General features: G+C 35.7%; 1 protein-coding gene across 1 annotated transcript in view; it reads left to right on the plus strand.

Moving 5' to 3' along the window:
* Positions 1 to 1005: 1005 nt before the first annotated feature.
* The window catches only part of LanB2 (laminin subunit gamma-1), a 403913-nt gene continuing 380268 nt past the window's right edge, over positions 1006 to 24650 (plus strand). The window contains exon 1 of the mRNA XM_090405827.1: positions 1006 to 1557. Within this exon, the coding sequence (XP_090261953.1) occupies positions 1119 to 1557 (439 nt within the window). The 5' untranslated portion in view covers positions 1006 to 1118. The remainder of the gene's footprint in view (positions 1558 to 24650) is intronic.

A 24650-nucleotide genomic window follows, 5' to 3' on the forward strand; every position in this document is an offset into this window, starting at 1 on the left:
GAAAAAAGGCGAGCTTTCAGCCAACGCTTATTTATTTATTAGCGCGTATTATTTATTTATTATATATAATTATCCATAAATTTTCACAAGATATTAAGTGATATATGCGTGCATATTATTCATTTAGTGTAAAATTATTTTAAAAGTAATCAGTGCTGAGATTTTAATGTTAGATGTTTTGATAACTTACTTTGAAGAAAGTGCGATTTTACACTGTTTTATTGTCTGCTAAATGCTAGAGATACCAAAGCGTTTAATTCTTATTAACACTTCAAATAATCATAAAACTTTTCTGATATCATGCGGGTTTCAGTGTGGCACCATTAACAAAGTGCTATTTGTATTAAACATCGTTTCTTTTTTTATGCAATTTTGTATATATATATATATATATATCAAAAATGTAGGAATTTTTTTAAAAAAAATATTTAATGCCGTAAAAAAGTACAGGCCTTAAATAAAGAAATTTAGTAATTAAATTTTTATCTGAGATCAAATTAGAACAAGAGTTAGAATTTCGCTTTTGTTTTAATTAATGCTTATCGATAATAATATTGAAAAAAGGAGTGCTGTAAATATTTTAAGACTCTTTATTTGCTATGTTTTAGAAAACACCCCTAAAAATCGTTGCCCTTCTACATAGCAGACGTAACTACTGGCGTTCCGGGTGCTGTGTAAACATTTCTGAGAGGCTCACCATTTAAGACGTTTGAACTTCCCCCCTTGGAGTGGTGTGGTGCTGCGAACTGTGTCAGTGACTTGCTCATTACGGCAGCCCAGGAAGTCTTGCTTTTCCTCCATCTGTAGCGATGACGTCCGCTCTGCCCAACGAGAGGATCAGTACATAAGGCAAAGTGTCACTTTCTCCGGCCCACTTCCGCTCCACCCCCGTCGCCAACTAAAATTGGTCGTGACCAAGCCGCAGGGGTCACAGGGAACCCGCCGGGGAATTCGCCTGCCGTCCAATCATTTCCCCACACACTTCCCAAGTTTCCTTGCGCGCTTTCTTTCGTGGAGTTTGGTCGGGAACGTGCGAGAGCATAAACCTGTTGACCCTTTCCACCGATAACGCTCTCGGTTTGGACGGGCGGCTGTCGACGCGCGAGAACGAGAGTGTAATGGCGGAGAGAAGTCGTGTACGGACTCTGTTGCTGTCGTGCATCTGCGGTAGGTTCGTTTTGTACGGTCTCTTGTTGATATGCTCCCGTGTCCGAGCTCAGGACTTCACTGGGGGTCAAGACTCCCAAAGTCGATGTTACGATGACCGCGGTCGACCCCAAAGGTGCATCCCGGAGTTTGTAAATGCCGCTTTCAACGTGCACGTCGAGGCCACCAACACATGCGGAATGCGAGGCCCGACCGAGTACTGTCTACAGACCGGTGCGACCGGAGCCAAGAAGTCGTGTGAGGTGTGCGATTCTTCAGTTCCCCAACTCGCCCATCCCCCCGACTATCTGACGGATTTTAACAACAACGACAACCAGACTTGGTGGCAAAGCGAAACCATGTACGAGGGCGTCCAGTATCCCAGCAAAGTGAACCTCACCCTCCATCTCGGTAAGTTGACCTTTATCTTAACACTTGAGGATCTGCAAAGAAAAAGCGTGGGTGGGGGTTGACACCACCAGGATAACACTAACCATGAGCATCTATTTGGAATTAACGAATCGAAAATTTTACTTTGATATCGAATGAATTAAGTGAACTTGAAATTAGTTTTTAGACAAAGAAAAAGCGCAATTTTACAAAAGCAATGAAGCAAATAGCATTCAACTATTATATCTCTGTGCGATAGATGCGATTCGCATCATCTCAAGGACTATTAAAAAAACAAACAAACAGAAGTTTAATATTCTCTCTTTCTACTCAATAAATATTAGTTTCTTAAACGTGTGCCAATGTGGTTGCAGCAAGCTCTTTCACTTTCAGATATATGCGATTCTATCTACAAACTTGGTCAATTACTGTGCATACTTATAACCGAAAAAGTCAAGTGACATTCATATTGCATGCTGTCTTTCTAGCAGTGGTGGGAAGATAGACAACATGCAAGATGAATAATAACTAACACAAATAAAAACAATTTGTTTTGTTTGAATTACACTCCTATATCTGTGCAGTAATCACTAAGAAAAATGCCATCACTCTGAACAGTAGCACATTCAGGATTTAATCTTGGGGGGAGGGGGAAACCGAGTTGAGTAGACGATCTGAAAATACACACTACTCATCGCATACGACCTATGACTGAGCATCTGCAATGATTGCTAATTCATAAGTAGTATAGAAATAGAAGACACGACATAACATAAATTTAAAAAAAAAAGTAAATTTTAATTAGGAAAAGATTTTTGGAAAATTTTCTATTTTTTTCCCTTTTTCTTTGGGGGACCAGGGTCCCCTTGGGGCCTCCTCTGGGTGCGCCACTAACTCTGAAGGATCTTTTGGTCAGCAATCGCCCATGCGCCGTCAAATGATAGGCTTGCAACCAATTTAGTACAAGTTACACACACTTTATTTTTTTCCCAAAAAAAAGTTTGGTCCAGAGCATCAATCCATTGCTCTAGTTAGACCCAGCAGTCGTTCTTTATTTCTTTGGTGATTGTGTACTTGAACTTATCATGCGTTCCAGTTGCTAAATGTAAAATCAATATATCGAAAAGGTAACAGTATAATTAATATATACTTTTTTTTAACAAGTGTGTCAGTTAATATGAATGCAAATTAGTTCAAGGAAATCCTTTTTGAAGATATCATCATTTTCACAGCTAAGGGAAAAAACGAACGAAAATAAAAGTGAGCTGGAAGATATGGTTCGAATTCAGTTGATAAGCAATCTCTTCCTCTCTTACATACACACGCGCGCGTAAGAACAAACTTACATATCTTTTTTTACTAGGCAAATCTTACTGTATCTCTCGCTACCTCCAACTTGTTAGTTATGACAGCTGGGCGACACATGTCAGTTTATCTGGCAGCAAGCCAAATTGATGCGTACGGTATCATAGCATCCAAACTGTCCTACTTCACACCATCCATTCATTGATCATCGCTACACTTACAAAAAATGTTTAGTTTTAAAGTCCATCTAATTTCAAGCACCTATCGCGTATTTGCAGATCAATGGCTAGAATTCGATATAGAGAAAAATTTCACTTGAAACTTAAATATTTGAAAATTTTCAAATATTTACGTTTCAAGGAAATTATTCAAGCAAAAATTTCAAGTGAAATCAGTCAAAAATACATATCTAATTATACGTTTTTACTCTTGGTCAGCAACCAGTATTTGATCATAGGTGGCGTGCCTAATAACAGAAAAGATATATTTAATATCTTGCACACAGTGCACTTAATTTTTAGTACTTAAAAATATAACGTTTCAGGTTCGATAAGAAAGTAAATAAATAAATAAAAAAATAATAATAAATAAATGTTCCTGATAAGAAAGTAATTAAAAAGTAAAGAGACAGGATATGAATAATCTTGTTATAATTTTCAGTTTAATTAACATTCTCTGCTTTATCGCAGAGGGCGTTCTTAATAACAGAAATACCAACTTTAATATTATACTGTTGAGATGATAGAGTAAAATAATCTGTTAATGGGGTTCAGTAAAAGGTGCGCTTTTTGTTATCATTTGTGATCATATTTCATTTTATTGTATTTTCTTTGTAGCGGCAGTTTATAATCAAAACCGTAGCTTGGTTTCTTACCTAAAATAATCTGTATTTATTGCAAATCCAAATTATAATGTGAAAGTTATACGGAATTTCGTAATACGAAAATACGTCTGCTTGGATCCACAAGTCACTCCATAACCCCGAAGCACCTACAGATTAACATGATTTGGTCACATGACCGATGTTGTCTAACGACTTTCTTTTATCATTTTTTATAATCAACTTCTCAACTAATAAGACAGTTTTGGCACGTGAGCCTTCCCGCACGTGGAACGCTTGAGGTCTGACGGGTAAATGAACCTCGGGGGAAACAACGGCAAAAGGATAAAGCCCCGCATTTATTGCCCTGTCTGTGAGATTTCGCGAGAAAGGGAAAGTGTGCTCTCTCATGGTATGCATGCATTTTTTTTTTGTCATGTATTTTGTTTTGTGTGAAATAAAGAAGTAATTGTAAGGTACCATAGTTATTATAAACGTTTTGTGCTATAAAAGGTTGATAATTTCACTTTATTATTATTATTATGTTCTTCACTTGATATGTGTTGAATACACTACAGAAATTATTGGTCCATCTTCTTTTGACAATGCTTTGTATACTTATATGCTATAGGTATATGTAAAAATATAAGGCGGTATTGCTATATATAATAAGCATATTTAAACACATAATGTCAAATGTATATTCAAAATATTTGGATTGGTGGATAGTGTAACTATATTCTATCCCCCCCCCCCCCAAACACACCCAACAAACTGTGGGTTAACTCCCATTGTAGCATGGATGTTTATACAAGTCATTACGTGCTAAATGTAAATTTGTTTTGTCTCTTGCTGTGAGACACCATTTTTATTGGAGGCTTGAAGAAACTTGGGGTAAAGTTCCATATTTATTTATTTATTATTATTTTTTTTTTATGTTGCTTCCACCCACTAAAGATTATTAGCAAACCTGTATACATTTTGTACCGTGGGTGGGCTAAGGATATTTTTTCATCAATTTTTATACGTATTTTTGTATTTTTAATTTATTTTTTACATAGTTCAGAAACCCTCCTGTAGAGACCAAACATGGGACTTTTTCAAGCTGCTTCAGGCTTCTAATGGATGGGGTGTCGTCTCACACCGTATCAGAAAGGACACTCTACGCAAAGGCGTAGTGTCCTTTGCGTAGAGTGTATCCTTATCCTTAATCCTTACAATATCCTTAGTGGCGTCTCCGCCACTAAGGATATTGTACTATACTGTATACTTGAATAATTGTAAGCTATAACGAGCAGTTCGAGTTACATTTGTAATTATAATTATAAATTATTTTATTTATTATTATTATTATTATTATTATTTGCATTTTTATAATGCATTTCTAATATTGAACGTACTCATGAGACCCATACGCCCCGCGATACTGTAAATTTTATGTGGATGTAGCATAAAATATATATATATATATATTGCCCTGGTGTTGTACCATCTTTAGACTTGAACTTTGTTTCAGGTGCAAACTTAATTGTTTGCATACTTGGGATTAGGAGCTAAAATAACCAAGCATATAAAATTGCTTGGTTATCCTAATATACAATATACCCAAGTTAAAAATTTATTCCCATCAATATCTCCTCCAGAGATTTTTATTAAAACTTAATACACCTTGTTGCAACTTATATAGGTAAAGTTGATAAGGCTTTGTATTACTAAAACCTTGGTATTTAGGGTCTAGCTACTCACTGAGGAGACCTCAAAAAAGGTCGAAACCGGTCTGGGTAGTGACCCCACCCATAATGCATTGCAGTATACATCTTCTAGTGAGATGTGCTTTACATTATGGGAAAATACTAAGAATAGTGATCAAAGCTTTAGCCACCTTTACAATGAGTTGCCCTGGTGTTGTACCATCTTTAGACTTGAACTTTGTTTCAGGCGCAAACTTAATTGTTTGCATACTTGGGATTAGGAGCTAAAATAACCAAGCATATAAAATTGCTTGGTTATCCTAATATATATATATATATATATATATATATATATATAAGACCGATAACGACGTCTTGGTCCTGAATCCGGATTCTAGTCGTGAATTTAAAGGAATACATAAGTGAAAATTTTCGAATTTTCGCCATAATTATAAAAAATACAGTTTCCCCTTGAACAACGTGAGGATTAGCCCCCTCCCCTCTGCACAGTTGAAAATCCGCGTATAACTTTTGACTCCCCCAAAATTTAACTACAGTACTAATAGCCTACTGTTAACTGGTAGCCTTACTATAATAATGCTGTAATGCCGTAACATAAACAGTCGATTAACACAGATTTTATATCTTATATGTATTATATACTGTCTTCTTACAATAAAGTAAGTAGAGAAAAGAAAACGTTATTAAGAAAATCATAAGGAAGAGAAAATACATTTACTGTACTGTACTGTACTGTACTGTACTGTATTTATCGATACCATAAGTTTACGTTGTCTGTTTACATGATGAATCGTATGTCTGTCAGTACCTACATCAATATTGTCTTAAATGATACAAAACACTGTACATATGATGTTATACGTATTACTAACACTAACATCAAAAATGAAAAGATATTGTAAAAAAGAATTATTCATATTTATTTCCGAGTATAACGATTCATCCATTGATAGCGAAGAAGCAGTAATATGATTGCTTCACTGGTAGCCTAGCCTGTATAGGCTAGGCTACCTATACACTAATGAATGAATCGTTATACTTTTATGCGAATTAATTAATTAATAACAGTTAATTTTATGCATTTATTATTTCATCTGCATCTTTACGTTGGCATACATTTCTCTCGACTGCGAATGGTGCCGTGTATGTTTTGTAAGTGTTTGTGTGCGTAAGTTTGGATAAATTTTAACTTTTTATAATATATTTGTCTATATTTTATGGTAATAAATGATAAAATAGACTAGTATCTACATATATTTTATGCATTCATGACTAACTTTTTCGATATTTCTAGGCTACGCGGTTCGTCTGCGAGTTTTCTCAGATTGTTACAAATCTCAAAAAAATTTTCGAATATATTTATTGAAAAAAAATCTACGTATAAGTGGACCCGCGCAGTTCAAACCCGTTTTGTTCAAGGGTTAACCGTATTCTCATTTTTTAAAGCGATGTAGCAGGGGCCCCGAAATAATTTCAAGAGTAGGTTCATGGAACTTTTAAATACAGTATTAGTTACCTTTCAAAGCTTTATCATGGCATGATAAGCTTTGAAAGGTAGGCTTTTTTACGTTCATGCCGTGTAATAAACACAACTTCCAGTTTATGTAATGTAATAGGTGTGTTAGATATATTGTTTGTACTAATTGATAATAATAGTTGGTTATACAGTAATTTGATTTCATAGAAACATAATGCTATAATTGTGTAAATAATCCTGTTTGCATGTCTTGTTCCGTTGCTTGCATTCTCTAGCCAGTTTGTTTGTCATGCAGGATGGGACAATCCGACTGTTGGGAGGAGAAAATGTTACCATCGCTACATGAGACCATCAAATTGACCTTCAGTTGGAATCCCTTGTAACAGTTCTCCACATCCTAGATTTGAACCCGGGTCTTTCCATTGAAAGGATAACATCATTACTGCAAAATTTTATGTTAAAAATAATCGATGCTATAGCAGGAAACAAAAAATCGATCTTTTAAAATTAAGAAAGAGTAAGGATGTTAGTATTTCATAATATAAACATATTCATGTTTAGAAGTATTTGTTATGGTAAACTAAACTTAAACATGAATGAGTTGAACGTTGAGAAAAAATTTCTTAATACCGGATTTAACTATTGGTCGGATTAAATTTTATGAAATACGCATGAAGGAGAGAGTTGCTTTAATTAACCAAAATAGAGTGACCGATGAAGAGGGAGAAACTTAGATTAGTATGTACACAGATGAACTCTAATGAATGCTGATTGCTGGTCCCGATTTTTTGCTTATTTTTTATGGTAATTTATCACCAAAAGTTGGAAAATTTACAGCATATTAGCACCGTAGCTCATCGGAACCGTAAAATCTTTTTAAAGGCTAGATAATTCGGGAATCCTTTATTGAGACCAAACATGGAACCTTTTCGGGCCACTTCAGTGGGCAGAGTGGTGTTTTATGCAGGCCGATAAAAATTATCTTTATGCCTTCGCAACCCACCATCCATGCCACAGTGAGATTCAAACCCACAGTTTGTTTTTGTTGCTAAAAGAAGCTGTCTGATTGGTCACTCAGCGCTACACGCGTTTTCCTTGCTTGAATACGAATATGGGATCGCTACTTCTAAAAGAACATGCAAAAATGCTAAAATAATAGAATTTAAAATAACGACCAAAATAATAATAATTATAAAATAATTACAATATTTTTATTTACATTGAGTTAGGTTCAATTCACGGCCTGCACCTCTGTAAAGTAGATGCGAGGACGACGTGCCATTTGCCTTAGTTGGAAAGACTTGAATTCGAAATCTTATCCAGAACTTGAGGGACTTTCACGAAGACTTTTCAACTGCGGGTGAGTTTAGCCGGTTTCGTATGGGTGGGTGGGGGAAAATACTGTAGTTTTTCATCTTGGAAAAAGAGGGCAATTGCCTTATAATACACGTAACTAATGGATGGTCTTTAGAGCCTTAGTTGCTCCGGCTCTGATTTCTGATGACGACCATCGTCTGCCATTTTGTGACCCATTCAGTATCCTGTGGATGGATGGATGACCTTGTTGGAATTGGAGACGGAAATTGTTAGTAGTTGTAATCCTTTGGGAGTATTGAAGAAGGAAGATCATCCCGGAGAAATATATGTGTAGGGAATGAAAGAAGAGAAAGAAAGAAAATCTTAAGTCGGTCTGTGTATTGGGGATGTTTAATTTCTCCTGTGTTTCATAAATTTTGAAAAAATCGAAGAGATTTTTTGATTCAACTCAGCTGACATTATGGGTGCCAGCTGAGTTGAATCAAAGTTACCATGAAAATACTGTTTTCAACGTCTCATCGTTGTTTTTAATTTAACGTTCTGCGGAAATTTTATCTCGAGGAAAAAAAAAAACTGCTTAAAATGGAAGAGAAAGTATTGTGGTCTCTCATAAATTTCACGTCTTCAGACTGGTCACGATTTCTGTTGTCATCTGGAACAAGGTCATTGTCGAGCTACGTAAAAAACGAATATGGTTGCATCACAGAAACCCACGTGTCCATTTCTCATCTTGCTGATATTTGGGGAGATGTTAAGGATTTATTATGCTCTTTAAAGAGTGTGCAGACAGCACCATAGCGTTCACAAGATTTATCATGAAGAAATATGGTTTACTGAAGAACTTCTGTGTCGTGAACAGTTATGTCATTCCTTACGCCTGACTGGGAGTCGAGGATAACCATGCTTAGTGCTATTAGCCGAAGGTTAGAATCCAATATAAAGAAATCAAATATATCCATGATTCATTGTCTGAATTAATTTGTACCACCTAGAGATAACTACTTGAAATAAATCAAATAAAAATGACGTACTATACATAAATATTCTCAGATTTGAATTATAGCTCATAATTCAAATCCTTATGCATGAAAATTCGATTTAAAAATAAATTAAAAAGATTAGCTCATAATATAAAATAATAGAAATAAGTATTATTAAGTTAAAAAGATAACTTAAATACGCTTTCATTTAGCCCCTGAATAAAGAAGGATATCAGTATTTAATAAGGAGGAAAAGAAAACAAGAATAACATCTTGAATATAATTTAAAATTCGTATTTACCGGGAAAATAAACAGTATTTTAAGTATTTTATCCTTTTTTTTTTTTTTCAAAGTTAGACTTAATTAGACTAAAATTGTATTCTTCCAGGAAAGTTTCACCATACCACTTAAGTATATTATTAAGAGAAGATATATATATATATAAGTTGATTTAAATGCAAATTTCAACAAGGAATTAAAATTTAGGGCACACTGCAGCGATCTTTTATATACAAAACAAATGGGATGGGAGTAAAAGTGTTGTTTCAGTTATTAAGGAGGAAAAGAATAATAAAATATTTTAACTCGCTCAGCTCAAAGGAAATATAATGATGGAATACGAATAATAAAAAGAACAGATTCTTTTTATTAGTAAAAAATTGTGATTTCATCTGATGAAACAAAGTATAGATGTCGCTAAAAAATCAATTTTCATCTGCTTTTCTTCGTTAATATTGGAATTAACCAAGAAAATATCTGAAATCTTGGATGGCGGTGAATTTACACGCATTATTAGTTATTCATCATTAATAAACAATCATTAATTATTTAATTAAGCGTAATTATTTTTGCAGTTTTTTCATAACTGCTTCTGAGAAACTTTATTATTATATTCAGGCACTTCGAGGGAGGGACCTGGAAGGTGCTATTCCTTGGTACCTATTATATTCATATCTCTCCTTAAAAACATTCACCAAAGACGCACTCGCAATGTCCACTCGTAATTTATTTCATGTATTCGCAGCACGTTATGAGAACCTGGATCGCGCATTCTTCCAGTTCACACACACCCTTAGCGTCCAGAAATGACTCCCAAAATTTCCCCTATATCTTGATTATAAGAATCGCTTATGAGTTTATATATTTCTATCATATCTCATCTCCTTCTGTTTCTCAAACTTTGAGGACTACACTTTCTCAATCAATCTTCATATGCCAAGTTTCACACGTCATGTATGCTTTTGGTTAGCCATTGCTGGTGCTTCCCATTTTGTTATCTCCTTGGAACTCAGATGACCCATATCTGATCAAGGCTTTGTAAAGTGGGAGAATAACTTCCTTATTCTTTCTTCTTCGTCTATGATCTCTTGTGCTTTTAAGCGTCGAGATTTTGCCGAGATTTCCATGCTGTCCTGTCCAAGGCTTGTTGTTTTGCTTCTTTCCAGTTAATTCCCTTCTTTTCCAATTTTTCTTTAATTTCCTTTTGCCAACCTTTCCTGTATCTGCCTATGTTTCTTTTTCCTATTTTCTGGCTTTGGTATACAGTTTTTGCTATTCTTTCTTCTTCCATTTGATTAAGATGGCCAAACCACCTCATTTGGGCTTGTGTTATGAATTGGTTCAGAAGCCCAACTTGAAGGCTGTCTCTTATAGTTTGATTTCATAATTCGGTCTACTCTTGTTTTTTGTGCCACTTTCCTAATATACAGTATTTCATTTCAATTGTTTGTAGTTTATTTGTGTTTCCTGTTGTTAAACACCAAGACTCGCAACTCTATTGCCATTTTGGTATTCTGGATGACTGCTTTCTTATCTAGGAGCGGGCCTTTCATTGCATAGAATAGCTTTGTTCCCTCAGTTATCCTGTTATTAATTTCTGTATCTAGTCTACCATCTTCTTGTATATATGATCCCAAGTATTTAAAGGAGTGGACTTGTTCCAGTTGATGGTTCTCTATTTTTATTATGTGTTTTGGTTGGTTTCTAGATGTGATCATTGTTTTATTTATATTTATGGTCATATTCCTTTTCTTTGTTTCTTCATTTCCTTATTCCTACATGTTAATATTCTTTTCAACATTGCAGTTATTTGATGTGATATCTCAACCACCCTGCAGTGTGGCATCTTACTCACTGTTCTGTTACCACTGAGTCTCTAGCTTCATCAACCATTTGCAGCAACTTTCCCATTAATATAATACCCACTCTGCAACGTATTTAGGCCAGAATTCATAACTCTATATTTAGCAACCTTAAACTGACACTCAACATTTGGCCATCGAATTAATCTGTTAAAGTCATCTTGCAGTGCTTGTGTATTTGTGGTGTCCCCTTCTGCATATAACTGAATGTTTTCCTCTACCACCGCCAAGTGTCATTAATATACAAGCCAAACAGGAGTGGTCTAATGGATAAAACTATGTTGTTATCCCATTAGTCATCCTAAGTCTCTTAGATTCATACATTACTCTTTGTTCAGAAAATTTTATTCGTTAATTTCTCAATATAATCATATCACTTCAGATACCCCTTGGTAGCTTCGTTTTAATTGATTTTTCTATTTCGCTATTCTGCATACGAAAATAACTAAGAGAGCAAAGAATAAAATTTCTTAAAGACGTATAATTTTTAGCCGTAATATATTTTATTGTTATTTTCATTAGCGCGCACGGAATTGATTTGCAATAGGGTTTACTCACCGAGCGATATTAAATGGAAGTGATATTAATTGAAATATATATATATATATATATATATATATATATATCAGTCCATTGCATTTTATTTTAGTATATAAACCTGCCTTCTTTATTTAATTCAATTTTGTGTGAGCATTGTGTTTTATATTTTAATATGTTACATTCCATTTAATTCGAACTAAACGACTGCTTGATAACAGTATAACTTTGTAACGAATTCATACTTCATTATTTATTTAATTATTATACTTTTTTTTGTGGCGAAAGTGGAGGGGTTTACAATCGAAAAGTATTTATTGTTTTTTTGTTATTTTTAACATCTTTGTTTTATTAATATCATTTACTTCAACATTTTATATGTAGCATGTTTCAAATTTATATTACAAAATATAGATACCAATAATTTCATTTTCTCTTTTCAATTAAATTCAGACCAAAATACTTCGTATTTCATTTGCCTTTTCCTTTGCCGTTATAAACAGAGGTGCCAGTATTTTTAATTCCGGGAATTCGGTTGCTTTTTTTCTTTAAACCGACCTTCAGAACGCACACAATTTACATTTACCTTATTGCAACAGTATCATTTAATAAATGTTATTTTCCATTTATAACATATGTGTAAAATTACCGTTTTAAATTGTTTTGAACTGAAGTTTCTCAATAATATTCTGTTTTTATTTCTCTGGAATGGGGCACTTTTCCTCTAACTCAGATTGGCGCCTGTATATGTGTTAGCTAATTTGTGCATGCCTTTAGTTAGTTTATTTCGAACGGGCACACGCTCTGTGGATTCGGAATAAATGCCAGTAACACAAATTACAATCTTCCCAGTATTGGCTGATACCTAACAAGATTCTAAGAATTTCAAAGATTCTGATATCCTGGGTTGTTCGTTAAGTTGTTTCATTGACTAAAGTGTATTTGTTGCATTGTAACTACGCGCTTTTACCTTGACCCGTAAGTTTTGCAAGGCCATCTGGAAGAAGATAGTACTATGCTCTAGAATCAAAAACATGCGCGCGAAATTGCGAAGTGGGGGGGGGGAAGAAAGAGAGAGAGAGAGAGAGAGAGAGAGGTCAGCTCGTTGCACGTGTTCATGCTGTTCAGGAGATAAATTGTATCCTTCGCCATCGGCACCTGATATTAAGAATGCGGGAGTTCAGTAACCATAGCAACCTTGCGAACGCACTATTAAGCAATAGTTGATTTGGAACATTCGATATTCAGACTTCTCGTTCTGAACTGGTTACTTGAACAGTCACTAGTTGAAGTGATATTTTTGGAATGACAGTATCCAGCTGTCTCAAGGCCCTTGACAAGGGGGGGTTTCGAGACAGTTCAATCACGCTTTCCGGATATTACGAATCCTTTTGTCAGTTTGCAATTTCGCCGATAATTTGGTAGAAATCAGAACGCTTTTAAAACTCCTCGTGACGGTCTCACGTGGTCACAGCTAGTCATACCGGCAGTGGATCTGTCACAAACCTAAACACCGGATATCATGTAATCCGATCTTGCGGCTCACACATACCGAAGGAACGCTTCCGTGTGACGTCATGGAACAGTCTATTACGGGAAGAGGAATTGGGGAACAAATTAAGGGCGTAGTATCTCTACATTTCGTACGACTTCGGAGGACAATAGCTCTTGTCATTAAAAGATTTTCAGAATCTCTAATATAAAATATCAACGATGATTGCTATAATATTACAGATATTATCTAAAAGGAATTATTATTATTTTTTTTTATTCTCGAGAAACATATTTATAATTATATATACTTTAATGGCTTCCAACCTTTCTTGTGTTTGGTTAAGTATGTATAGAAGCACTATTAGGGATCCAGAGACATTTTATATCGGCCATAATAGCAAGTGTTGTCCAGCCCATATGGTACTTCTCCACGAAGGGAAGTTCCATCAATAAAATCAGTTTTTAACCATTTCGTTATATTTATGCATGTATCAATGCCAGTGGTTTGGGTTTATTTTCATCTGATGATCGTAGACGCAGAATTCCTTCCACTGTCACCTTCCCTAACTAAAAATCCAGAAATAGGATGCATGTTTTCCAATATTTTACCCAGAGGTACAGGACTGACTCAAATTGGGACCTAATAATAGTAATAATAAACTAGCTCCTGTAAAAATTGTAGACTGTTCGCAGAAACAGTAAACCACAAAAATAAATAAAAAACAAAACTTTTTTATCCATAAAATTAAAATGAATATACATTTATATACATGGCTACCCGCTATTTTTTTTTTAAAATTAATTATTTACTTTTTCTACCTTCTTGCATGAGTAAAAAGTGTATGACAGTTCGGCATACATGACTCACTGACAGCAATCTTACATTTGTCCAGAATGATTTGTATGTTTTCATTCGCTATCTTTATGATAGCGGGTTCTGTCTATTTTACGATATTAATGATAGTTCTCGAGCGGGCCAAAATATCACCGATTTTTTTTTTTTTTTTTAATTCAAAAGAATTTGTTGTGTAAAAGGAAGTTGTGAAGTGGCGGCTATCTCTACCAGTCAGCTATGAATGGCTCACTTTTTTCATTCTTGGTTACTCAACGCTATTGAAACATCAGTACGATCATAATTGGCAAGTCATGCTGATGATGCAAGTTATATTGAACAGGTAGTCCTGATGCTCAGTGTTGATTTCTTGCATTTCACGCAACTTGAATCTTCTAAGCCACTTTCGTACCACAACATAATCACTACACCCGTTGTTTGCAATGCTAGTGCTAAAAGTTGAACCCACAACTGTACATTTACAGACAAGTCTACACTGCTGATTTGTGACAAAACTACAAGACGCGCTGCTTATGGAAATATATAGTAAAAACAGAAAATAGCGTCTGATGATTACGGGATATTTCAGCTCTTTGTACTCCCATTTGCTTACATTTTACAACAGCCTTTAACTGTCTTGTTTCCATACATTGTCACAGTGTAGATAATTGTTACCTATAATGTCAGTAAAAACATTCATGACATCACTTTCAACGTTACATAACATCGGGAGTGGTGTTGCGGTGAGGCATAACAGATGAGGCGATACTTTTTTTACAAAATAAATCCAATCACTGCCATCTGATTTGAAGAGTCATCCATGTCATAGTTTTCCTTCAGTCTACTGCTCAGTCTTGACTAGTTTCGTACCACCCAAGTGACACGTGATCATTGTTTGAGATGATTCTTGGTTTTCATGCTTACAACCCTTTTACGGAAATTGGGGTGTGGAATTCGGTACGTAATGTTCGGGTTTGGAGCCATGATTCTTAGTTTAGAGCATCCATTGATTTCATATTTTTCAATATTATCACATTCCTTTCCATTAGTTTGTGGTTTTGATTGTAGATTTGTTGCACTACCATGTTTTATCTTTAGTGACGTCAGCCACAGTTCATTGGATGCGCTAGTGCTTCCATTGCACGAACTGATTTGATGACTAATATGGCATATAACTTGGATTGACACCTAAAGGATATTGTTGTCAGTATCAGCCATAGCCGACCTAGCTGTCCGAATGGATATAATGAACGGTATCTATTATATACTGTATATAATTGGATACTTTTTCAGACGTTTTTAACTCGACGATCAACAATTCCACTCTTCAAACTTCGCCTAAACCAAGCCTTTATTCGACAGTACTTCGCACGACCTCCATCCCGATTGTCACTAATTAGTGAGTTAGTTTTTTAGACTATGCTGTAGGCCAGTAGCAGCCAACCTACTACTCGTAGGCTACACATGGTCCTCTAGTTGCTCGCCAAGAATAAAAGAACACATTTTTCTTTAAAGCGTTGCTGTGCGTTGGCATATCTCTGAATGGACTGGTTTCCGAGAAAAGTTAATGGGATCACTCGACTTTCTTCAAAACAATAAAAACCAATGAAATTATTTTGAGGTTTTAATGCTAATTACCTGTTTACCGACTAAAATTTGACAGTAACTTCTGAAATATTTTTTGTACAAATTTCTATAACTTCGCTCACCTGCGCATAGTTTTTTCAAAAGGATTTCCACTGACTTCATTATTTTTGCATATGATTGCATTCATATGCCACTCGCTATTTTTGAAAGAACAGTTATGGGACTGAAATTTTGTTTTCTGTACGATAACTGAAAATTACTACAGAAAACAAAATTTCACTGACAAGGATTTTAAAAGCAATAGAGTATGTTTTATGTGTTTCCGTTGCGTTGTTTCAGTAAGAAATTTTGGCATTTTTAACTAAACGTAAATAGAAAAATTGTATTTTTTTAAAATACTTTTCTTAATCAAAAGAAACAAAATGCACTGCATATAAATTCATTTTTATCTTTATGAAAACGTTTATTTTTAATATACAAGTGCCATATTAAAAGGACAAGCGAATTCATTTTCCCACTCTTAATACGTATAAGTGTCCTTTAAATCCCTTTATTACTTTATTACGACGAATTCGAGAATAGCTATGTATCTCCTTTCCCAAGCCGAAAAGTTGGGCTTCATTGTTTTTAGTTCACAGAAAACCAAAACTGTAGCTAAGTATTATGCCAAAAACAGCTCCAGGTTCAATTTTGTGATAATCAAAATATTATAGTCGCACTATTCGTTATTAGTTTGCAATCACTGCCTTGTTATGACTCTTTTGGATCATTTCAACCTTCGTCTTTTCGAGAATAGAAAGGAGGATATTGTCGTGCCGAGACAACTCTAATTTAAGCGGGAGTAGCGTGAGTCTGTTTGTTGTGCGCTTACGCATAGATCCATATGCGTATAATACGCCCACAGATATGAGACCCTTCGACACTTCTGCGCATGTCAACAGAAGGAGAATCCATTCCGATAATAGGGTAATCAATCCGTATTGTGGGATGAGTTGTTTATTATTACACGTGGGAAAATTAACTTCTCTTTTATGATCATGGTATGGTTGAGGATCCTGTTGAAATGACTCTGAAAATTGTACTTGTGATCCTAAAATACCAGACCATTAAATTTCACCAGGATGAATTAGTATTATTAGCATAATTGTTCGTTTTATGAAGAGTGAGAAAAAGACGTGAGGGCATCCTTGAAAGTTGAAAATGAATGCCGTCAAAAAAGGGGATGAAGACTATATTTTTCTCTCATAGAGTGGTACGTGATTGGAACGGATTGCTGTTGGACGTTGTGTGTGCAATTAGCGGGAATGAATTCAAGAACAGGTATGACAGCTGGTGCGAATAGTATGGCCTCCCTCGACAAGTTTGACTCCCTTAATAATAATAATAATAATTTCGAATCGGTTTAAATAAAAACTGTCTGATATGCGCATGTACTTTTTTGTTGTTTAATCCAGAATTACTTTCTGGATTAAACTTAAGCTGGAATTACTTTCACAACGAAAATCAGTGCGCTGCAACATATCCATTGACTAGATTGACATATTTTCAAACTCTTATAATTGTTTTCTTAAAACATAGTTTGAAATTGTTCGAACTTGTTTTTAAAATATACAGTTTGCAGTTGCGTTTTTGACGTGATAAGATATATGCTTCAGATTTACGTTATTCAAAAAGCTCTATCGAGTGGTGGCACTTTTGTTCTAAAAATTCAATGAATTTTCTTAAATTCGAATGTACTGTAGTGCCCTTATGACACACGACTAGTTTATAGTTTGTTTGTTTTTTTAACAAAAACGTTTTGTTTTGTTTAATTTCACTGACTACAAATGACACGACAAATCTCAAATTCCCTTCAACCAACCAATGTGGAATTATTCCAATTCAAATCATTTGAGCAGATTTTGCGAAACGTAAAACTGATGTTTCTGATCTGGTCTGGTTTCCAATATTGATATACAGATTCATTATGGCTACATCAATCCTTAGTGTCCAATACACGGCTTTCACATGCCTAGATAGGAACACAAACTTGTCCGACAAAACACAGATGCCTCATGGTTAATTGCTAATGGCTTCTTGGCCTACAGCGACATTAATTCTGCAGAGTGATGTCCTTCATTCGTTATAAAAGCAATTATACTCTCTCAGCTTCACCTTAATAACGTCGTGGTGGTTTGGTACGTTCTTGTATCACATAATTCCATATCGTTTTGCGTAAAAGTATTTAAAATGACACAGATTTTAACAAAAATGCCAAATGCAAATTTTATCAAATACTGTAAGTTGCTGTTATATATTATATATTCAGGTTGACGGATGAACACAGCAATTCTGCCAGGGTGCTTACAGTACATTATTACGATACTCGCCTTTATTATCATTATTATTTGTGACTAAGAAATTTGATTGTAGTATTCAGGAATTTTATGCTTGTGTAATATAATGTATTTGCTAGTTCGTGCACAACTTTGACTACCTCTAATAAACAAAGAAAATAAATAAAGCAGTACGTATGCTCTAGTTGTTCATGGTAACTGGCAGTACATTGCAAACGGCGAAAAAAAAAATATCCAAGTCATGCTGAAAAACAGACTCCTTCATCTAACCTTGAAATGTGTGAGGGAGGCTGACCTTGATAGGCACAGTGGTGATCGCTGCGGTTAGTGTAATCGCCACCCACATGTCTAGAAAGGGTGGTGAAGCGACTGCACCACAACTTGCTTAATTAGCCACTTGTACATTGAGTTCGGGCATCGTTTTATCACTGATTCTCTTCCTCGTGGCATTCTCGTTTTCAGTACCGGTTTATTCAATGCAATCTTGCAGAAAATGATCGTGAATAGTAAATTTTACGAGTCATGATACAACCGGGACTGTCTTAGAAACAGTCGACAGAGGGGTGGGGAGGGGGTTGATTCCATTAACAAAACATCCCCGAGGTTTCATTTCGAGCCACTAATGAAGACATTGAGTTCTGTAATTGGGTCATTAGGAAGTTAATTGCAGCGAGGTTTTGTGCTTAGCCACAACCGGTATCATAAATCCCCGGTACGTCTCTTTTTTTGATGTTCGTTTAATTACCAAAACTTGGCTATGTGTGTGTACTCGCAGACAAGCGGTGTCTTTTGTTTAGAACTGGGAGTAAGTTGTAATCCTGTCACTTTTTTTTTAATTTATTTTTTATCTGGAGGTTTTAGAACGCACACACACACACTAGAATCATAGAAAATTAGCTTATGCATATATATGGGTAGTATAGACAGTGAGAAAGATGAGTTTTATTATTTTAAAATAACATTTATGATGTATGTTTCCAACTACATTTGTATTTATCGAGTGATGATTTATAGTGAATAATTAAACTACTTCAGTATAAACAAGATGGCAAAGTATACTTCATAGATGGAACGCATAAAACAATATACTGCCATTTACTATAGCATACATGATAGCTATTTTTAAACAAAGCAAAGGTAAACCACGGTGGCACTATTCTTAGAAATTATGAATAGTTTAGTTTGAGGAAATCGAGAGCTGATTAATGGTTACAAAGTTTGTGTCACCTTTATACAAGCAATTTCGATATGCATTACAATAATTAAAATATGCCTCGTGGACTCTGTACTTTGCTCTTTTGATAGCATAGCTATGACTAATCAGACCGCCATTTGGTATCTATTTGGATTCTCATTGGTGAATGAGAATAATTAAAATCTAACTGCTATATGACATTATTGTACTTCGACGTTATTAAAGTTACAATTCTTAAATAAAAAGTTCTGTTCAGAAAAGCAGGCATTTTCTTAAACAAATATCACAAAATAGTTTTTGACAATTCCAACTATGAAAGACTGAAACCTTATAACGCATTACTTGGTTTAGTTGGCATTACGGCCAAACTAACTAAGCTGTGGAGCCAGTGCACGATGTCTGTTAACTGCGTGTGTTCTCCGGCCGGTTACCATGTTTCACGGAATAAAAACATGAGTTTCCAGGAAGGGGTAACCTTTCAATCTCCCTGTGAGCGTGACTAACTCACCATTACTTGCAAAATTCTTGTAAAAGTTCCTTGCGTCTGAGACAGGAATCGTACTCGCAATTGCTCTACGAAGACGCTAATACTGGCCGCTGGCTGAGGGTTTAGTTAAACCTGGATAAATCTGCTTCACTTTAGTCTTTGTTTTCTAAATCCTCAAAGGTAATGCGCAGTCAAATCAAAAATTTCTTTTAATTAGAGACAGCGCTAGATGCATGTCATGAGTACTTGCACGCTTTTCAGAAACATCCAACACGACTAATACTGGAAAACTGTTTTTATATTTTATGAAATTATCCATAAATGTCAAAACATTACCGTGTTTACTTATTGCTTTATCTTTCTGAATTAGATGTTTCTACTTTGCAACTAACATGCCATGCACTGGAATTCCACTCTGGCCTGGACGTTTGTGACTACACAATACTTGTGCATGAAGCTGGCAAATCTAGGCAGCTAATCCTTCTGCTCATTGGATAATACTGCTCTGACAAAATTTGTCTTTGAAAGGACATTGTAAGAGGGTGTATGTAACTGGGTATACCAGATACCTTTTTTAATGCTCTCGACTAGTGGTGCTCATCCGCTGGGTCATGGCCTTAAAGAGGACATGCGTGATGTGGAAAAAAAAGTAAACGATTCTATTTGTTTTTTTCTTGAAAGTAACTTATGCTGTGCTCTATCTTCCACACTGTAAAAACAAGGTAGCATCATTACTTACATTCACAACATTGAAGCAAATAAAGTATGACTGATATGAAAAAAAAAATGAAGACGGAAATAAATTATTATTTTCTCTAAATTTACCATTTCATGAATTTGTTTGCAGTCATCAGTATATTTTATTAATTTTAAAATTTAAATAAAATTATCAAAAGGTGACATGGATTAACGAAAGTGTGAAGAAACATTGTTAACTAAAATTTGCAGAACAAATTCATTTTAATATTTTAAAAAGGCCGGGTTGCATACTAGTTTGAATTATGAATTATTTTCGATTTTAAATTCTGAATTAGATTTTTAAATAAAAAAGCTTTACTGGTGCAGTTGAAATATCGGTTTCCATACTTTCATATTAAACACACTGCTATCTTTTGCATGGATCATTGGATAAAAAGAAGAAGGATCTACGCTTCGTACTGCTCTATAGAAGTTTTAAAGAGTGAGGAGAAAAGATTCTTAGGCCATGTTTCCGGGAGGGGGGGGGTGAAGTCGAATCTAAGTTCGGTTAGGGAACATTGCAGGCTTTCCTGTTTACTTTAGCTGTGCTTTTAGTATTGTCAGAAAGTGTGTGCAAGTTGTTCTTATTCCGAGAATCACTGAGTGCTGCAAGTGTGCAACGGCCCTACCCTTGCCTCTGTTCTCTCTCTCCCTTTTGCTCGCTATTTCCCCACCCGACGTCGGGCGAACACTTTGTACTTGAAGCACGTGCGATACTGCACCAACACACCCTACTTTATTGAAGTCACGGTGGGCAAACACCCACGACGCAACGTGGAGAAGGAGGTAGAAACCCGATTGCATCGTAGCCCTATAATTTGGAGGCTCCTTGTCAGGTGATGTGTATTAATCTCGGCCCCATCGCTATTATTGATAAGCAGAAGTTGTAAAAAATAATCAACAGCAAAGTTATCTTGGCATTCATGTCATTTATGATCAAGTTTGAAAGGGAAAGAACTTAAAAGAAAAAAAGGTCCTTGTTTAGTGATGATGTCACTGTACATGAATATGCGCTTGTTTCTAACCAAGCTAAGGCAAACCGTTATTTACGTGGGATGAAACTCTAGCTTGCATATATGCAAATTATTTTGAATTTCATAGGAAACTGTTCATTTAGGACACCAGAAGACCTTAAATTTTAAAATGAGTGGTTACGTATCAGTTTTTAATATGAATCCTATACATGAAGTGTTGTAAGTCTATCTTTTTAATACTGTGCCGTAGGTGGGTCCAAGATAGATAATCCAGGAGCTCTGTTCTAAAGACCATACATGGCACTTATTTCAAGCCTTCCAGTAAGCAGAATGACGGTTTCACACCAGAAAACGAAAATCTATCTGGAGGCACCCGCGTTCCTACGGGTTCGAACCAATAGTCACGTTGGAATGTCGAGACCCCCATTTACCCCCGGCCAACTAGATTGGCAGTTACTAGTTTCTGAGCGCAGTTTCTTTTCATTGCGACCATTGATTATAAAGTTTATCTATTTCTGAGCTTGGATATAAAGCTGGTGAGGTGGATAAAAAGGTGGCTAATGGAGAGACATTAGAGAGCAGTTTACGGAGGAATTGAGTCCTTGAAGGAAAATATTCAGTTATTTGCTGATGATGTAAAACCGAGTAGATCAATAATTAATAAGGACTTGTGACAATCTTGCATGGCGACTTTTATAGACTAACTGTATTGGCAAAGAAGAATGGCTGTTAGTTTAATGTAGCAAAATGTAAGGTTATGTATTTTGGGATGAAGAGATTATCAGCTGTGTACTGCATTGATGGAACTGAACTGCAAGAGGCTACAGATTTCAGGGTGCTAGTGGTTAAAGTTTAGAAGCAATATCGCAAAAAGTGACTAAAATCACTCATAGGAATAATTGGTTATTGAAGAACACCCTAACATGCAGAGGGAGGTTATCATGCCTCTTTATAAGGCCTCGATCGTGATACTGCCCCATCTTGACTATTGCACACAGATCTGTTCACATGGGTTTCTTGGAGATGTAGTAGAGGTGAAGGATCCAGAGGAGAGTGACCAAGATAGTGGCAGATCTGTGGGATGTCCTCGTGAGGAGATTAAAGATCTGTGAGTTACAGAAATTGGCGGATAGGAGGAAAAGGGGAGATATGACAGAGACATAAGCCCTTACTAACTAAACACTTAAGAAAGTGTTTAGTTAGTAAGGGCTAAGGGATAGATTTTTGGTGAGACTTGTGAATGAGTGGAATGGGTTTGTCAGAGTCGGTTGTGAGTGCCGTGTCTGTGAGTGAGTTCAGAACAAAGTATGACAGGTATTGTGCAAATGAAGGTTATTATTTGTTTTTCGGAATGTGAGTGGAAAACTCGTGATAAGTTTACGCGGACTTCATGGAGGTGTCCATAATAATAATGATCAGTCATGTATCAGTCACTTCTTCAGAGCATGAGTTTTCCATTCTTCATTTTCTGGGGGAGGGAGCAGGCATAACAGCATGCAGGAAATTAAAGTCGAATGAATTCTATTTGTCCCAGACATCTACATTTGCTTCCAGCACGATCAGATGTTTGTCCTTTTTTTAAAATGTGATTTTGTAAAAATGACTTTTAAAATGAAACTTTCTTTGTCACACTAACCTTAACATTGCATACAAACTAAATATCATAGCGATATTAATACGAATTAATCGATTCCTGCTTCTTAACAGCCAGATGCAATGCACATTTTATCCGAGAACGGACAAGCCACTCAGAGAGAGTGTGTTATATATCTTTGTTATTTAGTTAGTTGCTATCATCCGCAGCACTTCATGAATGAAATGCCAAAAATGATTAAAGTAATTTATCCTGCAGACAACAGACTTTCTCCTAAGCCAATTAACTAGTCACTCGCACGCAACGTCTTAATGGAATGAGAGAGAGAAGAAATGAGTAAAACAAGATGCCATCAGCCAAGTCGCTGTTGTTGTTGTTGTATCAAAATGATCATCTTTAATTAGTTTTTAGAATATCAGACGGGTAGTCGTAAAACTTTTTTTTTTTTTTAATCGTTCTGTAAGGAGTACTGTTTGAGTTTACTTCCCATTTACTTCAAGTTTGCTTTATTTCTTTTATTTAATAGATCCTCCCACGTTTTTAATGCGAAGTTTAGGCGCTTCCCCTAATATCTAGTTCCTCATATCTGAGGAATTAGATATTAGGGGACTTATAGGATTCAGTAATGACTGCCCCAGCTGGGTCTTCTTGACGAAATGTAATTTTTAAATTCCAATCAGTTTTTGTGCCGACTGCCCAGTTGCTGTGGCACCTGCTAGAAGAAATTCATGGCGGACTATGCTGCCATAACTAAAAAAATATGGTAACACGATGAGGGGAACGGTAGTCCTCGATTGACATCACCTTGCAACAGTGGTGGCTCGTACATAAGCACTGCAGCACCCCCAAGGAAAAAAATTAAATTTTGTTTGTGTTTATAAATAATAACAATGCTTACAACATTATATAAATGCAATACAACATGTTAAAGGTTACTATTTGTGAAGGTTATTATTTGTTTTTCGGAATGTGAGTGGACAACTCCCGATAAGTTTACATGGACTTCATGGAGGTGTCCATAATAATAATGATCAGTCACTTCTTCAGAGCACGAGTTTTCCATCCTTCATTTTCTGGGGGAGGGAGAAAGCATAACAGTATACAGGAAATTAAAGTTGAATGAATTCTCTTTGTCCCAGACATCTACATTTGCTTCCACACACGATCAGATGTTTGTCCTTTTTTTAATGTGATTTTGTAAAAATGACTTTTCAATCAATCAATCAACTAACGCCTTTTATTCCCTAATAGGGAGTAGGCGAGGCCTTTATACCCTATCTAGCTTTTGGAGACTGAGTGGGCAGTTCAATCTCCACCGGTAGCCAATCAGAGATAGCTTGCCCATGTCCATCACTAATTATAGCAGCCGCCAATGAAGAGGCGGCCATCAAGTCTGCCATCTCTTGGTACCTAGCCCTAACAAGATATGTCACTGTCTGAAATAATGTGGGTACTACGGTCGATTTTCTCGAGTTTACGGGACGAAAAACCCGAGTTTCCGGGAGGAAAAACCCGCTTGCCTGTGCCTTTTAAAAATGTAATTTTCTTTGTCACACTAACCTTAACATTGCATACAAACTAAATATC

This window comes from Typopeltis vanoorti, chromosome 15 (genome assembly GCF_054136105.1).
Source record: "Typopeltis vanoorti isolate ZY-2024b chromosome 15, IOZ_Tvanoo_1.0, whole genome shotgun sequence".
Lineage (NCBI taxonomy): Eukaryota > Metazoa > Arthropoda > Arachnida > Uropygi > Thelyphonidae > Typopeltis > Typopeltis vanoorti.